The 24,216-nt window shown below is 50.7% G+C and overlaps 1 protein-coding gene across 1 annotated transcript; it reads left to right on the top strand.

Annotated features, from left to right (window-relative positions):
* The first annotated feature begins 863 nt into the window (after nucleotides 1-863).
* On the top strand, nucleotides 864-23,634 carry LOC144157606 (uncharacterized). Its single transcript, XM_077688438.1, has 3 exons — nucleotides 864-1,144; nucleotides 8,790-8,913; nucleotides 23,500-23,634. The coding sequence occupies exons 1-3, from the start codon at nucleotides 949-951 to the stop codon at nucleotides 23,558-23,560; spliced, it is 381 nt and encodes a 126-aa protein (XP_077544564.1). The 5' UTR covers nucleotides 864-948; the 3' UTR covers nucleotides 23,561-23,634.
* The last annotated feature ends 582 nt before the right edge of the window (nucleotides 23,635-24,216 follow it).

Genomic DNA, 24,216 nt, shown 5'->3' with positions numbered 1-24,216 from the left:
CAAAAAAGTGCTTCCCGCGCCCTAGTTTTACGCTGTACGGTAAAAATATCAGTTGATTTTATTTATTTATTTAATACCTATATTAACTTCGCTGACTCTTCTCCAGCCTTCAAGAGGCCTTATATTTTCCTACTGGCGTACCAGTCAGCGAAGCGTCGCATGTGCGCTTGTGCAGCGCCTGTGTGAAGCGACCTTGACTTGGAGCTAGATACAGTATACAAACAAACCAAGTAAAGAAAGGCACATTCTTCCATTCACAAACGTGTCCTGGCTTCGTTTCAACTAAGCGAACGAATTGCGACCAAGCAATTTTTTTTAACCTCCTTGATTGCGACGACCCGCCGGCGGCCGGCGGACGAAACGCTGGGCCGACTGACTCTGTCTGAAGGCCGGGGAGCCGTGCAGTAGCGCAGCCAGCCAATTGCCACCTCATCCCCTCCTGACGTCACACGAAAACGCCACAGAAAATGGGCGAGCGTAAAGAGAGGAGGACAGCATTTTCGAATTAGTTTTTCTACTAAATAAAATCGCGTAAACGCGCCTAGAGTGGTCGAAACATGGCCTGGGGACTCCGGACTACAATTTGCGCTAGTAATCCCGCAATGTTTACATATCACTTCAGTGTCCCTTTAAGCGTGAAGAATGAGTGTTTGTCGTCGTCATAGCAACGGGCTCCCGATATCACGAGTACAGCAGTGTCTGTTTCTGTTAGTAGATGGCGCTAGGAGTAACGCGCGGCTATGGGCGTAGAGTGCGTGCATACGCACGGAGCGCGTCGCGTGCGCGTAACTATGAAGGTTTCAAACTACATGCGCGTGGGCCACGTATACTTTTCACATTTGCGTGCGTGAACTGTGTACGCGCGTAACTGTCAAGCAGCTGACACGGCAGGCAACGTAATACACCCGGCGTTGGGTCCTACAGCCTATAGTTGTAGCGGCGTTCGGCATGCAGGCGTTCCGCATCCTGATGGACCGCGCCATGCGAAACCGAGACGAGTCCGGGCAGCCTGCGAGCTTCCAGTACACGCTGTGGGCCATGGTGTGCCTCGTCATCGTGGTCACCATCGTCGGCGTCGTGCTCCTCGAGTGGGCCGCCCGCAGGCAGCGCGACAAGCTCACCTCCACCGCCGCGCCCAAGCGCCGTACGTATCCCTCCTTTGCTTCGAAGGGAGGACCTTCTCGAAGGTTCGGACAACAGACTTTGTAGCGTAAGCTACACTGGCCGAGGTTGGGTAGCTTCGCGTGGACCTTGAAGGGCCGTGCTGCGCAAGCGGGAGGAGCATTGAATTGGATTGAATTGGATTTTATTGGATTTGGATTTGATCGGATTGGATTTGATTGGATTGAATCAAATTGGATTGTAATGGGGTTGGATTGGCCAATCAAATGGGAGTGCGGGTGTGTAGAGAATTGGGTCTGCACATTCGCCGGTCTGCGTATTCCAGAGGAGTGACATCATAACCGCGGCAGGCGCACTGGCGCCGGCGCGTGCCCAGCCGTGCGCCTTAGCTGCGCACTAGCCAAGTCTGACGGTGCGCCGGAACCGCTTGATACAACGTTACTAGAATAAGCTAGTAACGTTGGCTTGATAGCAGTTTCGCGTGGCTCCTGGAGAGTCGTGCTGTGCAAGCACGAGGAGCAGTGACTGGACTGGACTGGACTGGACTAGATTGGATTGGATTGGGTTGAATTGGATTGGATTGGATTGGATTGGAAATCGTTTTAGCAGCAGTAAGCATGATAATCAGCTGATCCTAGACAGCCAAGAAACCTAAGAATAACCAGCTGAACCTTAGGTAACGCTCTGTATTTCCTGGCATAGCCGAGCCAAGCCACTGCTAATTTTTTTTTGTGCAGTCCTTGTCCTCCAGCGGATATGAAAGCCAGCCTTTCTTACAGTGGAAGGGCTAGTCGTTCCCCCCACCACGCTATAGACAAGCAACGCCGTCTGTGCATCGTCACCCGGAAATGACTGGGCTAGCTTGTGCAGAGGCACGAGAAGAGGCATGCTTTTGTTCAAGACGACATGGCCCATTCAGCGATGAAGCCGGCGTCCGGCGACAAACAGAAAAATAACCCCTTCGGAAGCGTTCCACAGCACGAGGTGTTCCACAGCACTTGCTGAAACTGGACAGTATACCTAGAGGTGGCCATCCATGCCAGCACCCCGCAGATGAAGGGAGCGGAAGGAGAAGCAGCGAAATTAACCATCGTCTTCAACATCAAAACGAGCAGCGGCGTAACGCGTAGGAGACAGATCGAGGCCATTCGAAAGCGTTAAGGCAGATCGCAAAGCAAAGCGCGCAAGCGGCATGACTGCAAAGCCCTTCGACAACGCGTGGCAAAAGCAACACGTCTCGGACGTTCTTGACATGCTTTCGCATTCCCAACCCATAACAAGTGCTGATGTCCTACACACATCTTATTCATCGCCCCCTTACAGATATTAACACAAACTAGCTTGTCTCACATCCTTAGAAGAAATACCGTATTTACTCGATTCTAATCATGCCCTTTTTTCCACGATCACGATGCCCAAAGTGATGGGGGTGCTTAGATTAGAAAAAGCTAAATTACCACCTCCCCCCTCCCACCCCGCCACTTTTTTTTTGCCGCCCTAACGCGGAGAGACGAGCGCAAGAAATAGTTTTATTTGGCAAACATTCAAAAGAAAAGTATGTACAGACAGTAAGCAGACCGCTTACATCTGATCCTCAGGTAAATCATTACAGTTCGTCGTGCCGCTTGGGCCGCCGCTCTCGGTACCTCCAACAGCTCGTCTTCTGTTCCGTTGAATGATTTTTAATATAAAGCTTCGTAAATGACTTCGCCCCAGCGTCAACGCGAGCCCGCTTCCACGCGTCTCAAATCCACCTTGCAATGGTTGCTTGCAATTCGCATGCAAACATTTTTTTCCAAGTTATTATTATTTTTATTTTTTTCAAAATAGGGGAGGGTGCTTAGAATCGCGAAAATGCGGTAATTTTAGCCGAGGTGGTCGGGCCGAAATTGTGTTACGCAAAAGCGTCAGCCGAGAATCCGTCAGCATCATTCAGAGCCTCTCTCTCAATCAGTCGGGTGTCGCAAAGTACACAAACATACAAAAAAGTGATCGCTGCGCACAGCAAAAAGAGCCAACAAGCAGCAGCCGCCACGTCCTGCGTGTGTATGTGTCAGAGCGGAGGCCCGTGGTTCGACTGGCTAATTAACCGAAACTAACAGCGCCTGGTGCCAGTAGGCTGTCAGGTGCATGTGCTTCCGGCCTAACACTTTCCTCCTTCTTCGTATTTGCTCTCCAAGCAGGTACAAGCATGTCAACGCTTTGTTTCCGTGGCTGAAACAAGGCAGACATCTTTCTTATCTTCATTTTGTGAGCGTATCGCCCCCCCCCCCCCCCCTCTGGCATGATGCTGTCAAACACATAAGGTTTCTATTCCAAGAACGAAAAGATTACTTAGAACAACCACCATTGGGAGTGGTGAAAGACGAGAAACCTGTTCACAATGGCGGCCTGAGAAAATATGCTGTGCTGTCTGTTTCTATACGTCGGTGCAGCGACGAATGCAAATCGAGTGAGGTATATATTCACAGTGGATAGATAACATAGTACACAGAGACAATTTATAGGAGGAAAATATCTTTTGGTGTTTTTGCAGAACAAAATACCTCTTAAGCTACTGGGAACAGCTTAGTGAAACGACCGCGGTTTCTTGAACTGCAAACACGAAAAGTTTATTCAGTTTTAAGCTTTGATGAAGTAATTTTTTAACGTTCCCCGGTCAGCCTGACGATGCGCTCGTTAGGCCTCGCGACACTCCTCGCCAGTAACTACACAGTGACGTGCCTCCTACTATATCCCTCCCGTGATGACAGTGGTCCACCAATCACACCACTCGCACCTCCTTCCTCGGCTATGGTGTCACTGCTCAGTCAATCTCGCTTTCCTCCCCTCTCTGCGCACTGGCATCATGTGGTTGTTTCTATGTTTCGCATACTATTCCCCTCTACAGTAAACCTGTTGAATCCGATCCAGTTCAAGCCGATCTAAACGCCATCATTGTACCCTCATCGACTCTCTCCTTCTCCCTTCTCGCTTTTCATGGATCGCTCAGCTCAGCCCTCAATTACAGACGACGGTGAAACAAAATTTGCCGAAGTAAGCAAAGGTATTCTAATGAAACAAAAATAAAGCAGTTCCACTCAACCTGAAAGCTGTCGGAAGTGCGGAGCAATGAATCGCCAGTGTTTCGCTTGTGTTATTCTTGTGAGTACGTTGTGTTTGCGTTGTTTTTTTGCAACACCGCCTGCACAAAATTGCCTGATGCAGGCGGTGTTGCCCCTACTCTCCCACCAAGAGGGGCTGTGGTGCCCTTTCTTGGCTAGTTTCAGTATCAGCCTGGCGTTGATACCAAAAGTGGTCAAGAGAGGGCTAATGCTTGGTAAACTGCTAGGGAGTTGCAAGTTCGTCACTTGAAACGCTAAGATGAACGTGAGGGAGTCGATGAACAGCTACTTGGGTATTTGCTGCGATGGTATGACACATGAGTTGACAGGTCAGTGAGCGTAACGAACTGGACAGGTGTCGTCACTTGTGGTGCTCCCATTGCTTTTCTCTCAGTTGAGGCGTGCATTGTTGAGATTTTGCTACGCGTGCTGTTTGGCTGACGGCGAAAGGGTGAGTAAGGCTTAAAGGGGCCATTAAGAAAAAAACCAAGTTTGGTTTATTGAAAAGATTGCCTTGTTAGAATCATGCTGACAACACTTTTAACGTAAACTTCGCTCAAATAAGCTACATAATTGGGAAAAAATGGAATGTCCATGCGACCAATGTTACTAGATAGGTTGTGACCCTCCAACTTTTTTCTATGAGCCCAGCTGTGCGATTGGCTGAAGCCGGCAAAAGCAAACGCAATTTAGGCAGAGCTTATAAGCTTGCCGAACGAGCTATTTGGGCCTAAATGTAATGCTATCCATTTTACAGCAGTGAGAATGGTGCGGTAAACAACAAAAGCTACGAAAATACACGTGAATATGGAAGTACCGATGCGCACTGCTGTTGGTACTGGGCGCACTATGCTTGTTTTAGCTGCACAGCAGTCCGACGCTTTGGAGTTGCCTTATACGACACTGGCCGATTGGCGTAAGCGACGTTGCCTTACGTGACCCTGTTTGTCAACCATACCCCATGTTTCACAAAGCGATTATTTTCTACCGTAACAAAAACGAGCCAGGTGTAAATACGGTCAAAAACAAAGCAACTGCGGAGTGCTGAATATGCTAGCGCCATCTGGTAGGTTTCACGGCAGGCGAGGCTGCAGAGCCGAACGGCGCAATGGAAGGTCGTTTGTATACGCGCCATTATGACTTCATCGTAGACGTCACCAAAACACACGATTTGGCGGGAGAATAAAAATTTTAATCGAAATTGATTAATTTCTCAGTGAATCATTTGCTGCCGTGCAAGCGCTGGGGACACTATAAAACACGAAATCTTTTGAATAAAACAAACTTGTATTTTGTCTTCATGGCTCCTTTAAACACCGCTCATCCGCGGCGAATAGCGCTTACGGTCGCTACAATTTCGATTGGCCGCGTTGGCGGCCAATCGAAATTGGCCGCCACAAGAGTTTGAGCCGTTTTCTGTAATAATACTCCCTGCGTAGTCGACGAACTTCACTCTGGAACATGTTGGAAAGCCAGCTTACAAAGACTAGGCTTTCACCGATCCCATTAAAGTCAGCTTAAAGGAGTACAGACACGAAAATTTTATGTTCCATTTTTATTGCTTTTATCCTATGCGTAATGGTCTGGCGAACCCGAAACAGCACTTTAAATACTTCAGCGTGCGATAATTAATTACACTAAACGGCCTGAAAATCGTTTGTTTCAATTTCCCGCGCTTTCCGCCCGAAAGGCACATATGACAGAATCCCGGCATGACCTCACCGCTTTGCGCGGACGTCAAAACACTGCGGAAGCCGGTGGGGGCGTTGTTTCGACCGCGCCGCCGCCGGAGCTGAACGGCTTAGCTTCTGAGCTGCCTGAAGGAGTAGGCATACCATTGCGGCGGAAATTCGATGACTGCTTTCAACAAAAATCCTGATGGCGACTTCTATTGCGATTCCGGGCGATATTATCGCTTTCTTTCCCGTGTGTGGAACTTTATTTTTACCAACAGTGCCGTTCTGGGCAGCGGTTATGCCTGTAGCTCTGGCTACGCGCACCCGTTTGTGTATGCGCCGTCACCCAGTCGCCGCTCGCGGGGCCGCGCGCGTGACGTGACGTCACGAGTTTTTGACGAGCAGTGTCGGCGTCACTTCTTTTGGCTACCCTGGGATGATGTCACGCTGATGTCCACTTGCTGAGCGTCGCTCCGCGTGCTGTTCCGTCGGCGCGATAAATGATATTCAATTAAAGCGTGTTCTTCGCGTCGCAGGCCGCTGCTATTTCCGCCAGGGTATTCTTATGAGCAAAGGAAGTGAACTGTGCAACAATATTAACGCCGAAAATTGGTGTCAGTACCCGTTCAGCATCTAAACAGAAACGCATTATTGGGCCGACCTTTTTTTAGGGGAAGTATCAGCCATCTTATATCGAAATATGAACGTCAAAGAACCTTTTTTTTTATTTTTTATGGATATTTCTATGCTGGGAACCGGTTTTTGCGCGGCAGAAAAACCTGCTCCAGAGACAGCGTGACACGATACAAGCGGAGACGGAAGTCAAGGACAGTGCTGGCACAGCTCCTGTTAAATATGACGTGGTTTAATACCCGTGCCACGCGTACACGAAAAATTACATTAAGTGTTTAAGGCCTTAAGATAAAGAATCACATTTGGGCGGGCCGTGCTACACGTGAAAACGCAGAGGCGTTAATCGTGTTAGGCATGATGGCGATGATGACCAAAAAGAGAAATACACTCATATTTTAGAAGTTTTAACGTAGAGAAAAACGTGATAGAAAACATTATGAGAAATTGTGTTTTCTAACAAATGGTGTGAGCTAGAAGTGGCTTCAGTAGCTGCCGTCACCTGCCAGCGGCAGCCAAATCAGAAAAATTCAAAACGACAAGTAACACAATGTTTTCCTTTTGCCGATGTTTTAGTGAACTTCGTCTTCTTCAGAACTTCGCCACTGAGGGAGCACAAAAAATCGTCTTATTTCGAAGTTCAGCTACGTTTCAGCGTCAACACTCTGGGGCTGAGAGTGTCCTTGGTTTCATTCGGTGCTCACCGCGTTCGAAGGTAGGCAGATTTACGGCGTTCGTGAAGGCGAATCAGTTGTGCAGAACTCTTAAACCATTTTCTAATCAGAAATTATAATTCCCGGGGTCGGCCGATGTGATATAGCCAGCGCAATGGCCGCCTCTTCCGCCGATGCCGCATGGCGCGTACGTAAGGTGAGGGAATTGAGGGGTGGGGGGTGCCATGGGGTCATATATAGCCGTCACAGCATATGCTTCGTGATGTCTGTAACTAGCAGCGTCTACATATACCGTATTGGGCCTGATGGGGTACTTTTTAGCCAATGCCCGTGCACTCTGTTCTCTCCGCTTCTGATTGTGCACTGGATGCATATTGCGCGGGAGTGGGCGCACACGTAGCAAGCCATGAATTTCTTGGGGAATTGGGACACGCGCGTCACTTATTATTGGGACTTTGATGCCTAGCCTGCTCATAATGTGTCGGCCGGTAGGTGTTACCGACAGGCGAGAGTACTGGTTAAGCAGGGGAGCTTAGATTATGGAAATTGGTACAAGCTCAAGGCTCGGCTTTGTGGGAATCGTGGAGAACCGCGACCCGCGATCCCCGAGCCGGCGCGCGCTTCGGGAGAGACTTGTGCGCTGAAACCGGTCCGGCGCTCCGCTGCTTCGTCGGCGTCCCTTGAGAGATGGCACCACCGATCTGTGCGGGCATAGGCAAGCATAGTCGCACGGGCGCGGGCGGCGCGAACGTGTGCGCGTAGGAGTCGGCAGAGTCTCGTCGGAGACCCGGTCGGGGCTGGTTCGGCGGAGCATCGCGGCGGTGATGGATACATGTATCTCAGGTGGGAACTTTGTCGCGCGCCGTGAGTGCCTGCCTCCCGTTCGCGGTCACGACCCGGACGGCGTGATTCGTGAACGCCGTCGAGCCTTGTGCTCGCATGCTTTGGGATTCCCCAAATAGACGGCTGTGCTTCGGCACTACTGTCTACTGTGTTCTCGTATCGCCGAACCTCGCTGGGCTGCCGTAGGCATGGGAGCCCGCGTGGTTGACACGCCGGGGGCTAGCGTGGGGGCCTACCCCAGAGGGCTGGCAAGGTCCCCGAGGAACCCCTCACATATCCCACAGCTTTCACTCCGAAACCGCACGAGGATCTGAGCTGACCTTGGCTGAGCTTGAAGTCAGGTTGACGGAACGAGACATTTTCTGGGTTTCCAACTGGAGTAATACATCTTTCGCTCTAACAGGGCGTTTGCAAACCACAGTGCGTGTCGCTGCAAGGTCTAGGAAGTATCGTCTTGATTTCTTTTCTATGTATTGATTGATTGATTGATTGTAGGGTTTAACGCGCCGACGCAACGCAGGCGATGAGGCGCGCCGTAGTGGAAGGCTCCGTATTAATTTTGATCACCTGGGGATCTTTAACGTGCGCCGAAATCTCGTACACACGGGCGTTTTTGCTTTTCGCCTCCATCAGACAAGCTGCCGCCGCGGCCGGGAATCTAACCCGCGACCTCTTTTCTGTGTATGCGCGTGTGCCTTTCGTGGGCTGGATAACTGGATGTACGAATTGTGTGCGCGCAGCGGGGGCGCCGTTCCGCGACGAAGGACAGTGGCCCCTTCTCCCTGACGAGGCCGAGGATCTGGAAGCCACTAGCAAAGACGAGTCGTCATCGGCCGGCGGAACCAGCGGAGACGACTCCATCGGGTACGCTGGCAAAAGCGTGCGCGCCAAGACTAGGTGCAACTTCGGTTCATCAAAAAGACTTTTTTAGACAAAAATGATACCAGTTTTATCGCGAACTTCAATCAAATAATGAATGCATTCAAGGGAAACGTATAAGGCAGTGTAAATCCTGAGCCACTTTCGGTCGACGCCTCCATGACGTCACGGAATCTCCTTTCTCTGATTGGCGGCGCCCACCTAAGACGCAGCCAATGAGAAACATGCCTGGGCGGTTGTAGAGCGGCGTCTAGTTTCCTTCGGTCGTATCACCTGCAGTTAAAACACTGACAACTGTGCTTTACTGCTAGCCCATATTACGCCACTTCTGCCCATATCACGTCACTGTGGCGCCAAATTTCAATGTTTTTATTATCGGTTGAGTTGTGTAAAACGTCTTTCATGGCTGTACTTGAGCCGAGTGAATTACCATATGCTGGTTCTTTGAAACTGAGTAAAGTAGTATTTTGTGTTCGTGGCCACTTTAACAGGACTTGGCGCGGTGATGGCAAGTTGTTACTTTAACAGAAAGCAGCGCGAAGGATCGAAACACAAACGTGATTAATGATGATCCGCAGTAGTTACCCTAAACACAAGGTTATGAGTAAAGACCGGAACTTTAGGCAAATGCCTATTTTTTTCTTGCGTCCCTATTAATCCTATTTGACTATAAGCACGAACAAAGGGAAATGAAACACTTTAGCAATACTTTATTAGCAATACTTTAAGTGCCTATTTTGAGGTTCGTGCCTACATGGGCTTTTTAGCGCCTAAAAGTGCCTTGCAGGAGGGTTGCAAGCTGAGCTAGTTGGAAAGACATTCTTGGACGTGACTTTTTAAAAGAGCCTTTTTTGGCCTATATAATACTTTGTGAAATGGCGGGTTCGCGTACATATTCCGCTAAAACTGTTCTCGCTTCAAAAGTTCGCAACCCCACGGCGTTTGCCTGACGCTGTTTGCGAAGAGAGTCCACGCGCTCTGCCAAACACGCAGAGACGCGGAAACCCCTGCTCGAGCCGCCGTCACTCCAACTGAGGTCACCCCGAGCGGCTAAACTAGGCAGCCAGAGGCTCGAACGCATCGACACCGCAGCGAACGTCGCCTCTGCGGGTGTCAGAATGGGCGATTCGTTTTACGCACTTTCTGTCGCGCTGTGTCCGGGTATCAATGGCCAAAACTTTTGCCGACATGCCCTGCCCCATCGCTAACGCAATAAAAAAAATTTCTCCCACCTCCCCTCGCGGGAACCCCTGTGTAGATGCGACGCATAGGGGGTTCCGTTGTTGTTTCCCTTAGGTTGATTCTCCCATCGCGTGAAACGTGCCGTGAACCCCCTGCCGCGGCTATGACGCAACGTGGCGCGGCTATGACGCAACACAATCCACTTTAATCCAAGCCAATCCAATCCAATGCCCCTCGCGAGAGAGTGTTCGCTATCGGAGAGGAGAGGGGGTGAGCGGCGGAGAGCGCAGCTCGCGCGGCTAGGAGAATGGGGGAGGGGTGTGGACGTACAACAACGCCGTATGGAGGGGCAAGGCGAGTGAATGAGATGCAGTCGCACCTAAAAAACAAGCAAAAGAAGGGAATAAACGCGACACAACCGCGCATGTGCCGCTCAAGGTCAAAGATGCCGACCAAGGAAAACAACGTGAACATCTGACACACGAAAGTTTAAAGATGGCGCCACGAACCCGTGCACAACCGGCAGCCAATCACGGAGCATCGCCAGCCGTCAAGATGCAGGACGTATAGCACAAGGAGAACGAGAGAAGAAATTGTAGAACAAGCGTCTCACTTATTCCTTCAGTCTGGTCGCAACAAACATAATCTGCAGTGTCGGACAACTTTCGAGGTCCTTTACGATGTTAGTTGAAATAATCTAGCGTGCTGCCAATTAAATGTTGTTAATCGGTATAAAGAACATAGCTACTGAGTGGCGTTATTCCCGGTAGCTTGCTAGGATTCACTTCTGCAGGATAGGATGACTTAATTTTGATCCGGAATTATTTCAGTTTACTGCACCATCCATGGTATTCATCGGTGTTGTGGGGTTATATTCTTGGGATTCGTTGGTGTTGTCGTCGTCAAGGGGCAGTTAACGATTGTTCCTCTTCCACCAGAGCCTGTTGTTACCGCCTGGGAACGCGGCTAAGGGTGCAAGACGTTTACAACAAACACTTCTGGGTTATTCACAGCTCTCCAGCAGACAAGAGCGTCTACACTCGAGCGCGACTTGACGCATTCGTGTGCTTATTTCACATTCTGGGCAGAAAGCATTCAAATAAAAAAATAGAGCGCGACTTGGACAACGACAATAAAGAAGGACGACGAGACAAGCGCTCACTTGCAACTGACATTTGTTGAAGCATCGTCTCATATTTATACGTGTATCATTAGGAGCATGAGCACTAGGGTACACTAAATGGAAAGCATCAAACAGATGGACACGATCAAAGTGACGTTTTCAAAAACTCAAACTCGCTGGCACGCAAAAGCACGGATGTATCGCTGACGCACTTCCAAGAGCTCCCTCACCCCTGTATTATCCCTCCTGCCGAGAATTCTAATCTTCTCAAAGAAAGGTCTGCATTTTTCCAAAGGACTGACAGGCCTCCAATCTTCGCAATGCGCGCGCGTATTATTATTAAGAGAAGAACTGTGCTCGCGTTCCCGGTCATTCACACATGTGCCCGTCTGGCCGATGTAGGCCTCCCCGCACGAAAGCGGTATCTCGTAAACATACCCCGACGTCACAGGGCACAAAGTGCTTGGCATGCTTCTTTTCGCACTTTTTCGGTTTGGGCTTGCCGGAAATTTGCGCACACGGGCGGCAAAGTTTTTGTGGAGCAGAAAACAACACCGGCACTTTGTACCGTTCTGCCACCTTTTTCAGGTTGTGCGTAACTCTATGTATATAGGGTAAAACAACAGGCTTCGCCTTAGGTTGTTCTGGCCGCTTCGCACCTACTTGGCCTTTGGCTTTCCGCAGCAAGGCTTCGGCAACACCCACCAAGACATAGCTTGGTTAACCGACCGACAGAAGCCTCCTCAGTTGAAAGTCAAAGCCCTCTTGAACAGCATGTGCACAGGACTTCTTCAGTGCAGACTTTAGAACCAGAGACGCTATGGGCCTTTTAACAGTATTTGAATGAGATGACGAAAATGGCAGAAGCTGTTTACGGGCACGCGGGCAGACCTTTCTGAGCAGATTAGAATTCTCGGCAGGAGTGATAATACAGTGGCGAGGGAACTCTTGGAAGCGTTTTATATTAAGCAAAAAGGGGACAAGTGCGTTCGCGATACATCTGTGCTTTGCGTGCCAGAGAGTTTGAGTTTTTGATAACGTCACTTTGATTGTGTCCATCTGTTTGATGCTTTCCATTTAGTGTATACCCTAGTGCCCATGCTCCTAATGATGCATGTATAAGTATGAGACGATGCTTCAATACATGTCAGTTGCAAGTGAGCGCTTGTCTCGACGTCCTTCTTTATTGTCGTTGTCCGAGTAGCGCTCTATTGTTCAATCATAATGCACCAACTTGCCCAACAGCTTTCTTTAAAGAAAGCATTCAGCAGCGGAAAACTTGGGAAGCACTCTAAATCAGGATTCTGAGCGTATTTCGAAGGTACGGGACAGGTCCGCCGCCATCCACGAAGGACCGGTCGCTTAGACCCGTTGCTTAAATAATAAATCCGTCTCGTACATATCACAATGCTTGTGGATACTTTGTGCTAAAAGAACTTCCACAGGTTCTGAGCGGCAAACATTGGTATTTCATGTGTAATTAGGTCATGGAGCGTTCCCAAGTAAATGTACGCTCCCCCAATTCCAGTGGACGTTGAGTGTTCTTTCTCTTCGCAAACAAATATCGACTGAAGGGAGGTACGACTTCATGCCATACAACATTGTCACGGCTGGTTTGTCATGGATTTCAAGTCGTTCTTTTAGTGCCGAATCGCCCAAATTTTGCGTAAATTTGTTGAAATGACTAGTCTTCTATGGCTCATTTTCACGAAGAAAATAAAATTGCTTTTCCATAGCACAAGATTTGTCCGCTGTTTCTATTGCCAAAGAGAAATTGGTCCTAAAATACGCCGCTGAAGTAAGTACGATTTGGGCCTATATGCCTAAACTATAGAGTTTTGATCACCGAAATTTTTGTGCCTATTATCGGAGCCTAAACCTTGATTTTTCGTGCCTAAAGTTCCGGTCTCTAGTTACGAATATCACCAGCCCACTTCTCTTCCACTTTTTACTTCAATAAATCACTCACTCACTCACTGGGCAACGTCGTCTTTTTCTGAACAAAAGTCTCAGCTGGGGTCCTATTGTCAGCCACGACTCTCGTATTCTTCATAAAGGTTAAAGGCCGAAACTCTCGTTTAAAAGAACTCGTCTAGAGTTAAAGGGGCCATCAAGACAAAATGCAAGTTTGGTTCATTCGAAAGATTGCCTCGTTAGACTAACACTGACAGCACCTTTCGTGCAAACCTCACTCGAATAAGCTGCATAATGAGGACAACAGAGCTTCTTGTCCACGCTAAACTTATGACGTACGGCAGCTCGTTGCGATTGACTGATGAGGCCTACAAAATGCAACTCAAATTAAGCAAGGGTTATAAGCTAGCTGAACGAGCTATTTGCGTATAAATTTAGTGCACATTCTTTTTATATCAACGGTAGGGCAAGCAAAGTTATGAACGAACACATAAACAGAGAAGCACCAGGGCGTACTATAAACGTTGGTGCGTATTGCCACGAACCATACATTGGGTTTGTTTATTTGTGTTTTGCTTTTACCGCCCGGCTGCGCCGGTCTGTGTTATCTCTGCGCCAAGGGAAGCGCGTGTTCCATTCTTTCTTTCTGTGCCGCATGTGTTATCTGTTGTGATAGGGAGAGCATTCCGATCTAACGTGAACAGCCCAGAATAATCTTCTTGGATCTACTATGTTCTCGATGCGAATCGACGTTTCGAGAACCACGCGCGCCAAAAGATAAAAAGCCTGCAGTGCGGACGCCGGGGCATTCGATTCGACGTCACTCGCCTGTGCAAGTCACTTTGTTGACCGCTGCTTCGCCGCCTCTGTATTCTTTTGAGTTGTTAGGGGAGCACAAGTTCGCTCCAATAAACGTGTTTCTCATTCAACACCACTGCATCGTCCTTGTCTTCGTGACATCTGGTGGAGGTGCTGGGTACGCACCCTTCATGCCCACTACAACCTCGAAAAGCCGCCAAGCCAGTCCAACAAGAGCCAGCCCCCGCCTGCAAGATTTACCGCCCGAGTTCGGTCTTCTGCCAGAAGGGCCCAAGAGAAGGAACGCTGCAACCAACACCATGGTGCAAGAAACAACGTCGCCAATCATCCTGCAGCAGCCCCGAGAACCGCCATCGTTCCGGGGAGCCCCCGCTGAAGACCCCGAAGAATGGTTGGAGAAGTTGGAGCGCGTCCGCATCTTCAACAGGTGGGACGATGAAGAAACGTTCCGGCATGTCTTCTTTTACTTAGAAGATGCTGCTCGAACTTGGTTCGAGAACCATGAGAGCTCTTTGACCGACTGGACTCAATTCAAGAGGGAGTTCCTTAAGACCTTCACTACCGTGGTGAGAAAAGAGCGAGCTGCGCTTTTGCTTGAAACTCGAACGCAGCACCCCAACGAAGGAGTCGTGATTTTCGTTGAGGAGATGAAGCGACTTTTTCGTCGTGCGGACCCTGAAATGACCGAGGAAAAGAAGCTCAGGTTTCTAATGCGAGGAGTGAAGCAAGAGCTTTTTGCTTGTCTAGTCCGTAACCCTCCGAAGACAGTGGCCGAATTCGCGTCTGAGGCGGCCGCGATGGAGAAGACGCTAGAAATTCGAACCAGGCAGTACGACCGCCCCGTCAACGCGCTGTTCTCGGAGACCATCGGTGCTGCAAATGGAAGCTCCGATACATTGCGAGAGACCATCCGAGCAGTGGTCAGGGAGGAGCTTCGGAAGCTTTTTCCAACGACGCCGCAACCTCAAGTGGCTTCCCTGACCGACGTAATCCGAGAAGAAGTCCAAAACGCACTGGGAACTTCTACGCCGTCGGAAGCACCCCGCGAACCACAAGCCATGACCTACTCCTCGGCTGTTCGTCAACCCCGCCCTGCTCCAACCCGTCGTCAAGAGGCTGAGCCATACCGCCGTCCAACGCCGCCCGCCCGACGCCCTGTAGACCAATACCAGACGCCAAGGAAGACCGACGTGTGGCGAACGCCCGATAATCGCCCGCTGTGCTACCACTGCGGAGAGGCCGACCACATCTACCGTCGCTGTCCCTACAAGAGGCTCGGTTTGCGAGGGTTCTCCGTCGACGCCCCACGCCCCCGATACGGCCAGCGCCCTGCTGAGATCGAAGAATACCTCTCCAACACCAACCGAGGACCAGCCCGCTTCAACCGTTCACCGTCGCCCTACCCGTCTCAGTCACCAAACCGCCGCAGCACTGCTGACTTCTCACGTGGAAGGTCCCCCAGCCCACGCGGGGGAAACTAGAAGCAGCAACTTCGGGAGGTAAAGTTGCACAACGGCGGAAAAATGAAAACCCTCCAACGACGCAGCGACTAGCTGAAGACCATCATTCACGACATGCCCTCATCCCGACGACCCGACCTAGCCCTAACGAGACTCCTGAACACGACGACAGCTACACGGCGCGACGCGTACCCGACCTGACCAAGACGTCCGTTGAGAAGACGACGACAACGACGATGCACAGTGCCCGACCATCAACACGTACAAGCAGAGATACGACGCCCCGACGAACCCGCAACTCGAGGACGACTGCATCTGACGTCAAGGTGTCCATCGACGGCTTTGACGTAGTCGCCCTCGTAGACACGGGAGCTGACTATTCGGTAATGAGCGGACCATTTGCGTCTAAACTGAAGAAAGTTATGACCAGATGGGACGGTCCGCACATACGCACAGCAGGAGGCCACCTCGTGACGCCAAGTGGAACGTGCACATCGCGCGTCACCATAGACGGCACAACGTACCCTGCGGCGTTCGTCGTTCTGCCTAACTGCTCCCGCGACGTGATTCTCGGAATGGACTTTTTGACGGACAACGGCGCAATAATTGATCTGCAGACCAAGTCGATAACATTTTCCTCCAATCACTCCACGACGCCGCAGCCGAACCCCGATCACCGTGCTGCTGTCAGGATCGCCGACGATCACATCACCCTGCCACCCCGCGCAAGCTTGATGATCGCCGTCTACTGTGAGGATGCTGCTTCTGACATCGACGCTATCGTAGAGAGTGATCGAAGGTTGCTTCTCGACCGCGGTGTCTCCGTCGCAAGAGGCATTGCGCACTTTAAGCAACGCCAATCTCACGTTTTGATCACTAATTTCACCGAAGAGTACCAGCATTTAAACAAGGGAGCTGCAATTGCGTTCCTCGAAGAAACGCAAGAAGCAAGTGATGTGATCGCAGTCGCCGACTTTGAACGCACACCCGTAGAAACATTCAAGCTCCCGCAGCCATTCGACGTGAATCCGGCGCTACCGCAAGAACAACGGAAAAAATTATTGGCTTTGCTGCGTCGCTATAGCGAATGTTTTTCGTCGAGCGCAAAACTACGTCAGACCCCTCTAGCGAAGCACCGAATAATAACCGAAGATGGAGCCCGACCTACCCGACAGTCACCGTACCGCGTCTCTTCACACGAACGGGAAGCCATCCGGACTCAAGTCGACGACATGCTGAGCGATGACATTATACAGCCATCGAAAAGCCCCTGGGCTGCGCCCGTCGTACTCGTAAAGAAAAAAGACGGCACATTAAGGTTTTGCGTTGACTACCGGCGACTGAACAAAATCACGAAAAAGGACGTGTACCCCCTCCCCCGAATCGACGACGCCCTCGACCACCTCTGCCACGCGAAGTACTTCTCATCGATGGACCTGAAGACCGGCTACTGGCAAATTGAAGTGGACGAGAGAGACCGAGAGAAGACTGCATTTATAACCCCAGACGGCCTATACGAGTTCAAGGTGATGCCGTTTGGGCTGTGCACAGCACCAGCGACGTTTCAAAGAGTCATGGACACTGTGCTAGCTGGCCTTAAGTGGCACACCTGCCTCGTATACCTCGACGACGTAGTGGTATTCGCCCGGACTTTCGACGAACACCTTGCAAGGTTGGAGTCTGTACTCGAGGCCATTCGTACGTCGGGGTTGACGCTGAAGCCTGAAAAGTGCCGTTTCGCATACGGGGAACTCAAGTTCTTGGGCCACGTCGTCAACGCCGCGGGAGTCCTACCTGACCCGGCAAAAACTTCAGCTATCGCGAACTTCCCTACGCCGAAAGACAAGAAGGGCGTGCGGAGATTTCTCGGGCTGTGCGCATACTACCGGCGCTTCGTCGCAAACTTCGCACGCATTGCAGAGCCACTCACGCGCTTGACGAAAGATGGCACCCCTTTCAGCTGGGAAAACGACCAAGAAAAAGCATTCGGCGAGCTGCAAAAACGCCTGCAAAGCCCGCCCGTGCTCGCTCATTTCGACGGAAATGCCGAAACGGAAATGCATACGGACGCCAGTGATATAGGCTTGGGTGCCGTCCTTGTCCAAAAGCAAAGCGGCTGCGAAAGGGTAATCGCCTATGCTAGCCGTGGTCTGTCGAAGGAGGAGAAAAACTATTCTGCCTCTGAGAAAGAGTGCCTGGCTATTATATGGGCGATTTCAAAATTTCGCCCATACGTGTATGGAAGGCCATTCAAGGTTGTAACAGACCACCATGCGCTGTGTTGGCTCGCCAATTTGAAGGACCCCTCTGGCCGTCTTGGGCGGTGGAGCTTGCGCCTGCAGGAGTTCGACGTTACAGTCGTTTATAAATCCGGCAGGAAACACTCCGACGCCGACTGCCTGTCCCGCGCCCCCGTCGACCCACCACCACAAGACTCTGATGAAGACAGCGCGTTCTTCGGGATCGTGACGGAGAGCGACCTAGCCGCCCAGCAGCGTGCCGACCCCGACTTACGCGTCATAATCGAGTACCTCGAGGGATGCGACGTTGCCGTTCCTAGGACCTTCAAACGCAGCTTACCAGCATTCAGCCTGAGAAACTCCGTCCTTGTGAAGAAGAATTTCAGCCCCGGAACAAGAGCGAATTACCTTCTCGTCATCCCCGCGGACCTTCGTGACGAAATTTTGGAAGCGTGCCACGACGACCCGTCTTCCGGACATCTGGGCACAGCCCGCACTATCGGAAAAATCAAGGCGAGGTACTACTGGCCCGCCCTTACCTCTGACGTCACCCACTACGTCCGGAGCTGCCGTGACTGCCAGCGACGAAAAACGCCGCCGACAAGACCCGCCGGACTTCTGCAACCGATCGCCGTCCCATCGAGACCATTTCAACAGATTGGAATGGACCTTTTAGGCCCGTTCCCTACGTCACGATCACAGAACAAGTGGATTGTCGTAGCGACAGACTACATGACGCGCTACGCAGAGACCGCCGCTCTTCCGAGGGGGACTGCACAAGAAGTGGCGAAGTTCTTTATAAGCCAGGTTGTGCTGCGACATGGAGCCCCGGAAGTCCTAATCACAGACCGCGGAACGGCATTTACTGCGGAGCTGATGCAAGGAGTATTACGCTACAGCAACACGGATCACCGAAGAACGACGGCGTACCACCCCCAAACGAACGGACTAACAGAACGTCTGAACAAGACAATCGCAGATATGCTGTCAATGTACGTTGACGTTGAACATAAGACTTGGGACGAAGTGCTCCCGTATGTCACGTTTGCGTACAACACGGCTATCCAGGAGACGACACAGCTGACGCCGTTCGAGCTTGTCTACGGTAGAAGGCCGACTACGATGCTCGACGCCATGCTTCCGCACGTAGAAGACGACGACCTCAACGCCGACGTCCACGGATATCTTCAACGTGCGGAGGAGGCCCGCCAGCTCGCTCGAGTTCGTATAACGGACCAGCAGCTGGTGGATGCGGGCCGCTACAACCTCCGACGCCGAGACGCCGAGTACCAACCAGGGGATCGTGTGTGGGTTTGGACTCCCATCCGACGACGCGGACTCAGTGAGAAGCTCCTGCGAAGGTATTTCGGACCCTACCGGATTCTACGACGTGTTGGCCAACTTACCTACGAAGTGATCCCCGATGGTGACTCCGGCACATCACGACGACGCACGCGGCCTGAAGTCGTCCACGTGGTTCGCTTAAAACCTTTCTACGGACGATGACGAACTTTTATTTTCATTTGTTCGGACTGTCGCTTATGTTAGCATCGGGTCGATGCACTCTTAGAGGGGGGGGTAATGCCACGAACCATACATTGGGTTTGTTTATTTGTGTTTTGCTTTTACCGCCCGGCTGCGCCGGTCTGTGTTATCTCTGCGCCAAGGGAAGCGCGTGTTCCATTCTTTCTTTCTGTGCCGCATGTGTTATCTGTTGTGATAGGGAGAGCATTCCGATCTAACGTGAACAGCCCAGAATAATCTTCTTGGATCTACTATGTTCTCGATGCGAATCGACGTTTCGAGAACCACGCGCGCCAAAAGATAAAAAGCCTGCAGTGCGGACGCCGGGGCATTCGATTCGACGTCACTCGCCTGTGCAAGTTACTTTGTTGACCGCTGCTTCGCCGCCTCTGTATTCTTTTGAGTTGTTAGGGGAGCACAAGTTCGCTCCAATAAACGTGTTTCTCATTCAACACCACTGCATCGTCCTTGTCTTCGTGATATGGTATTCACTGAGAAGTTTAGCTGTCAATTTCTTCGCTTGGCAACACTGGAAACGGCCACGGACATGACCGAAGCGCCACGGACATGGCGCGGCTTGTGCCGCTTCGGCAGCACGCCGCAGAAAAAAAAATAGAAAACACCGGCGTGCGTCGTCTGCTCCGTTTCAAACTCATTCTCAAAGGTGGTGTCAATAGAGATGTTATTAATCGCACTCACATTAGAGTCGAGATATTACTTTGCGTTCGGTGGGGAAGAGTTTGGAACGTCCAACACACTTCATATGCTTAGCCCAGACAAGTACCGCCATCCCGCGGAGCCCGACGTAACCAGTGACGGCGCACTCACATGGTTGCCCGCATGTGTTCCACGCCAGAGAATACAACGTATACGGCACGCATGCCGGCCGAAGTTGCACAGCCGTCGGGCGCGTTGGCTTGTCTGACACGACATGGGCTCAGTGGCATGAGCGACATCGGCCCTTACGTGACCCTGTTTATCGAACAAAGAATTACTATCAACCGTATAAAGCCAGGTACAAATCCGGATGGAAACAGAGCAAGTGTGGACAGCGGTCCTCGAATGGTACTGTCGCGCTGTCTATGAAGGCAACAAGGCAACCAAAGGCAACTTACGTCGTTCGAGAAGCCTTAGTCAACACACTAACTTTCCCTTTAAGTACCTTCCCTGAACACACCATCGCCGACGTCACGAAACGCATGATCGTATCAAGCCAGGTACAAATCCGGACAGAAAAAGAGCAAGTGCGGACAGCGGTCCTCTAACGGTACTGTCGCGCTGTCTATGAAGGCAACAAGTCAACAAAATGCAACTAGCGCCGTTCGCAGAAGCCTTAGTCAACAACTTTCCCTTTAACTACCTTCCCCGAATACACCATCACCGACGTCACCAAAACACATGATTTAGCGGCAAAATTAAAGTTATGGCTTAAAATCTTCAATTTCTCAGTGAAAAAAGCATCGTTTGCTGTCAACAAGCGCTGGGGGCAATAAGACATTAAACTTGTATCATAAATAAATCTACAAGTTAGTCCATTACTAATGGGAAGTAGGTGCATGTGACAGCACAGGGGGGAAAGTAGTACACCCGAGCAACCCAGAACGCTGGTTCTGGGACAGTTCTGGCGATGGAAAGAGCTTATATTTGATGTACGTGCACCAGTGTTTGTGCCGTCTATGCACGGTGGACCATGCAAATTAGCATACAGGAGGCGAAGAATGCAGAGAAGACAGTCATAAGACGAAGAGATGGAATGGAATAAACTTTTCTTGAAATTCAGTCCGACTCCGTGTCTAAAGGCGGACCAGTGGGGAGACTCCTTAGCTCAGGGGCGGTTTTCTAGTGTTTGTCCGTTTTGAAAACGTCCGTTTTGCGTCCGTTTTGTTGTGACGTACTTTCAGTTGTAGGCGGGCTTCGGGTTGACTTTTGTGCAGCTGTTCTTGTAAACACATTTTAAACTACTAAATCTATTTCAAACTATCTTTTATGTGTTTATTGTTCCGCCAGCGAACGAACAACAAGGCGAAGATAAATCGTCTGCTCCAAATCGTCTGCTCCGAGAAGCCGCGGTTCATAGCTCCGCCGTGCTTGCATGGCGTCACATCCGGGTGATAACTTTTAGCCATTCAGGGCTTGCTCAAAACGGACACTTTTGAAACCGACACAAAACGGACAAAACACGACAAAACAAATACCTGATTTAATGTGTCGATGCGAGCTAGTTGGTCCTTCATCATGGCAACAGGTTAAGCGCCAGGCACAACTGGAGGAAGGAAAATAGACAGGAAAGCTGCGCCCCTACGAGAATACCGCTCCAGGAGTCCCTGGCTTAGGCTGGTCACCCGAGCGGGTTCAGTGCCGGATAGCTGGGTCAGCCACTGTGAAGAGGAGGGTTGGGTGTTGGGAGGGAAGTCGGGTGTGTGGGAGCATTCCCATACGATATGGTAAGGAGTACCTAAGTTCGGGCAAAACTTTCACTGTGGTAAGTGAGAGGTAGGGAAGATCAAATTGTATTGTGAGGGAGCGGGTTTGAAGTTGGCGGAGAGTGGATTTGTCTGTCTTTGTTAGAGAGGGGTGGAGTGGAGGTAAGGTGAAGGAGGCAAAGAAAAAGACGGAAACACGATGTAGCAGAACGATGTAGCAGATCGATGTAGGCGCGATGTAGCAGGCCTGAAAAGGACAGTCACAGGTCTCTGGCTCATCACAGTGCTTGCAGAAGTGATTGATTGATTGATTGATTGATTGATTGATTGATTGATTGATTGATTGATTGATTGATTGATTGATTGATTGATTGATTGATTGATTGATTGTAGGGTTTAACGCGCCGACGCAACGCAGGCGATGAGGCGCGCCGTGGTGGAGGGCTCCGGGATTAATCTCGACCACCTGGGGATCTTTAACGTGCGCCGAGATCTCGTACACACGGCCGTTTTTGCTTTTCGCCTCCATCGGAAGAGCGGCCGCCGCGGCCGGGAGTCGAACCCACGACCTCGTGCTCAGCAGCGCAATTTCACAAATGATTACTCTAAGTGCGATTGAGTGCGATGCCAAGTGTTTTCGCACAGGTAACGGTGGGTGAAGGCTTCCATTGTGTGCAGTCTTAAGCTTAGCACGCGGCTCTGCCAGGCTCAAGAGCCGTGGACATGGCAGTTACTTTTCCTCAAATCAATTCCGCGACACTAAATGTACATAAAAAGTATTGAAAGTTAATGATGATGGTGACGAAAATTGTTTATTGTAACACCGGGGATGGGGGAAACGGAGGAAGAAGCTGGGGGTGGCCATCGTAGTCCGGTAATCCGCGTGCCTTCGCAGCCGTCCTGACCCTTGAAACATCGTGTTCTTGGTCTTCAAGCCGTCCACTGTGCACCAAGACCTCCCCACTGCTCGAGGGAGTAGGGAGAGGAGGATGGGGAGTTTGCCGGACATAGCAGGGTGATTGTGGTGGGTGTGGTTTTGGAGTCGCAGCCAGATGCGAGCGCCCGCCGTGGAAAGGGAGGGCGGGGAGGGTGAAGCGGGTGTTGGAGGATATCGGTGTTACGCACTATTCGTGTTCTAGTCAATTCCTCGTTCTATGCGAAATATTATTTTTCTGTAGTGGTTTTGCTAGGCTCCTGAGCGGTGGGATTTCTGAGCGAGAAAGGTTGGAATGAGTCATTATTATTTCACGTTCAACGCTCGAAGCAGATGTAAGTGACCCTTGCGATTGTACAATTTGACTGGCTATATATCGAGCAGGAAGTATTTATTAAGGCGGCAAAAGGGTTTGCTATTAAGGGTTTGCTATTTCAAAGTGCAGACACTGTCGTTGGCGTTTTCAACGGTCTCTTATTACTTTCTATTCCATGTCGCTGATTCCATTAGTACCAACTACCAAGCGCATGGGATGTCTACTGACCACGCTGTCTGATTTCGTCTTTGCTTTGTGGTGTCTGTCCTTCTCGGTTCACGCAGTGGTGCCATTCTTTTGCTGCTGTCTGTCAGACAGCTTACTTTTTGCCCAGTACCCCGAAACGGGACGGCATTTAGTTATTTCTATTTTTCCTTCTTATTGTCCTTATTACTATTATTCTTACTTCTATACTGACTCTTACTAGCTCCCCCCTGCCCCGCATGTTGCCGGCAAGCCTATCTGTTTTCCTGGTCTCTCTCTCTCTCTCTCTCTCTCTCTCTCTCTCTCTCTCTCTCTCTCTCTCTCTCTCTCTCTCTCTCTCTCTAGCCATCGCGACTGCGGCCTTTGCGCTGACTTTAGTGCACATACAGTCGCTGCTTTCACAAACCTCACTGAGAGCTCCTTTGCCCGCAGGACGGACGACGACGGAACCAGCCTGCCCACGCAGTCAAGTAACGGGACAACCGACGCCTGACCTTCTCGATGCCTTGCGCACTGTAGTGCAGCGTTTCTATATTTTCAATAATGTATCGAATAAATCCGAACATGTATTCTGCGTTCATTGCGCGTCGTGGTAAATTATTTGTAAACAGACGCTATCAGGGCCTATCACTGCAACATTTAAAATACGCGGTGTTTTTTGTAGCGTAAGATACACTGGCCGCGGTTGGGCAGTTTCGCGTGGACCTTGAAGGCCCGTGCTGCGCAAGCGCGAGGAGCACTGGATTGGATTGGATTGGACTTGGACTTGGACTTGAATTTTATTGCATTGGATTAAAGTGGATTGTATTGGACTGGAAATCCAATCCAATTGGAGTACGGGTGTGTAGAGAATTGGGTCTGCACATTCGCCGGTCTGCGCATTCCAGGGTGGTGACGTCATAGCCGCAGCAGACGCACTGGCGCTGGCGGGTGCCCAGCTGTGCGCCTCCGTTGCGCAGTAGCCAAGTCTGACGCTGCGCCGGAGCCTCTTGATGGCCGCTTCGCGTGGCTCCTGGAGAGCCGTGTTGCGCATGTGCGAGGAGCAGTGACTGGACTGGACTGGACTGGACTAGATTGGATTGGATTGGAAATCGTTTTAGCAACAGTAAGCATGATAATCAGCTAATCGTAGACATCCAGGAAACCTAA

The sequence above is a fragment of the Haemaphysalis longicornis genome, unplaced genomic scaffold (genome assembly GCF_048455015.1).
Source record: "Haemaphysalis longicornis isolate Haplotype H1 unplaced genomic scaffold, Haemaphysalis longicornis Haplotype H1 scaffold_10, whole genome shotgun sequence".
In the NCBI taxonomy this organism is placed as follows: Eukaryota; Metazoa; Arthropoda; class Arachnida; order Ixodida; family Ixodidae; genus Haemaphysalis; species Haemaphysalis longicornis.
Note: the sequence above shows the minus strand (reverse complement) of the source record. Positions and strands in the feature narration are given on the sequence as shown.

Bases quoted from the DNA above. Each gene is read 5' to 3' on its own strand.
- LOC144157606 (XM_077688438.1), top strand. From the start codon at position 949: ATGCAGGCGTTCCGCATCCTGATGGACCGCGCCATGCGAAACCGAGAC. The intron at 1,145-8,789 runs GTACGTATCCCT...GTGTGCGCGCAG, and splicing joins CACCGCCGCGCCCAAGCGCC to CGGGGGCGCCGTTCCGCGAC. The intron at 8,914-23,499 runs GTACGCTGGCAA...CTTTGCCCGCAG, and splicing joins AGCGGAGACGACTCCATCGG to GACGGACGACGACGGAACCA.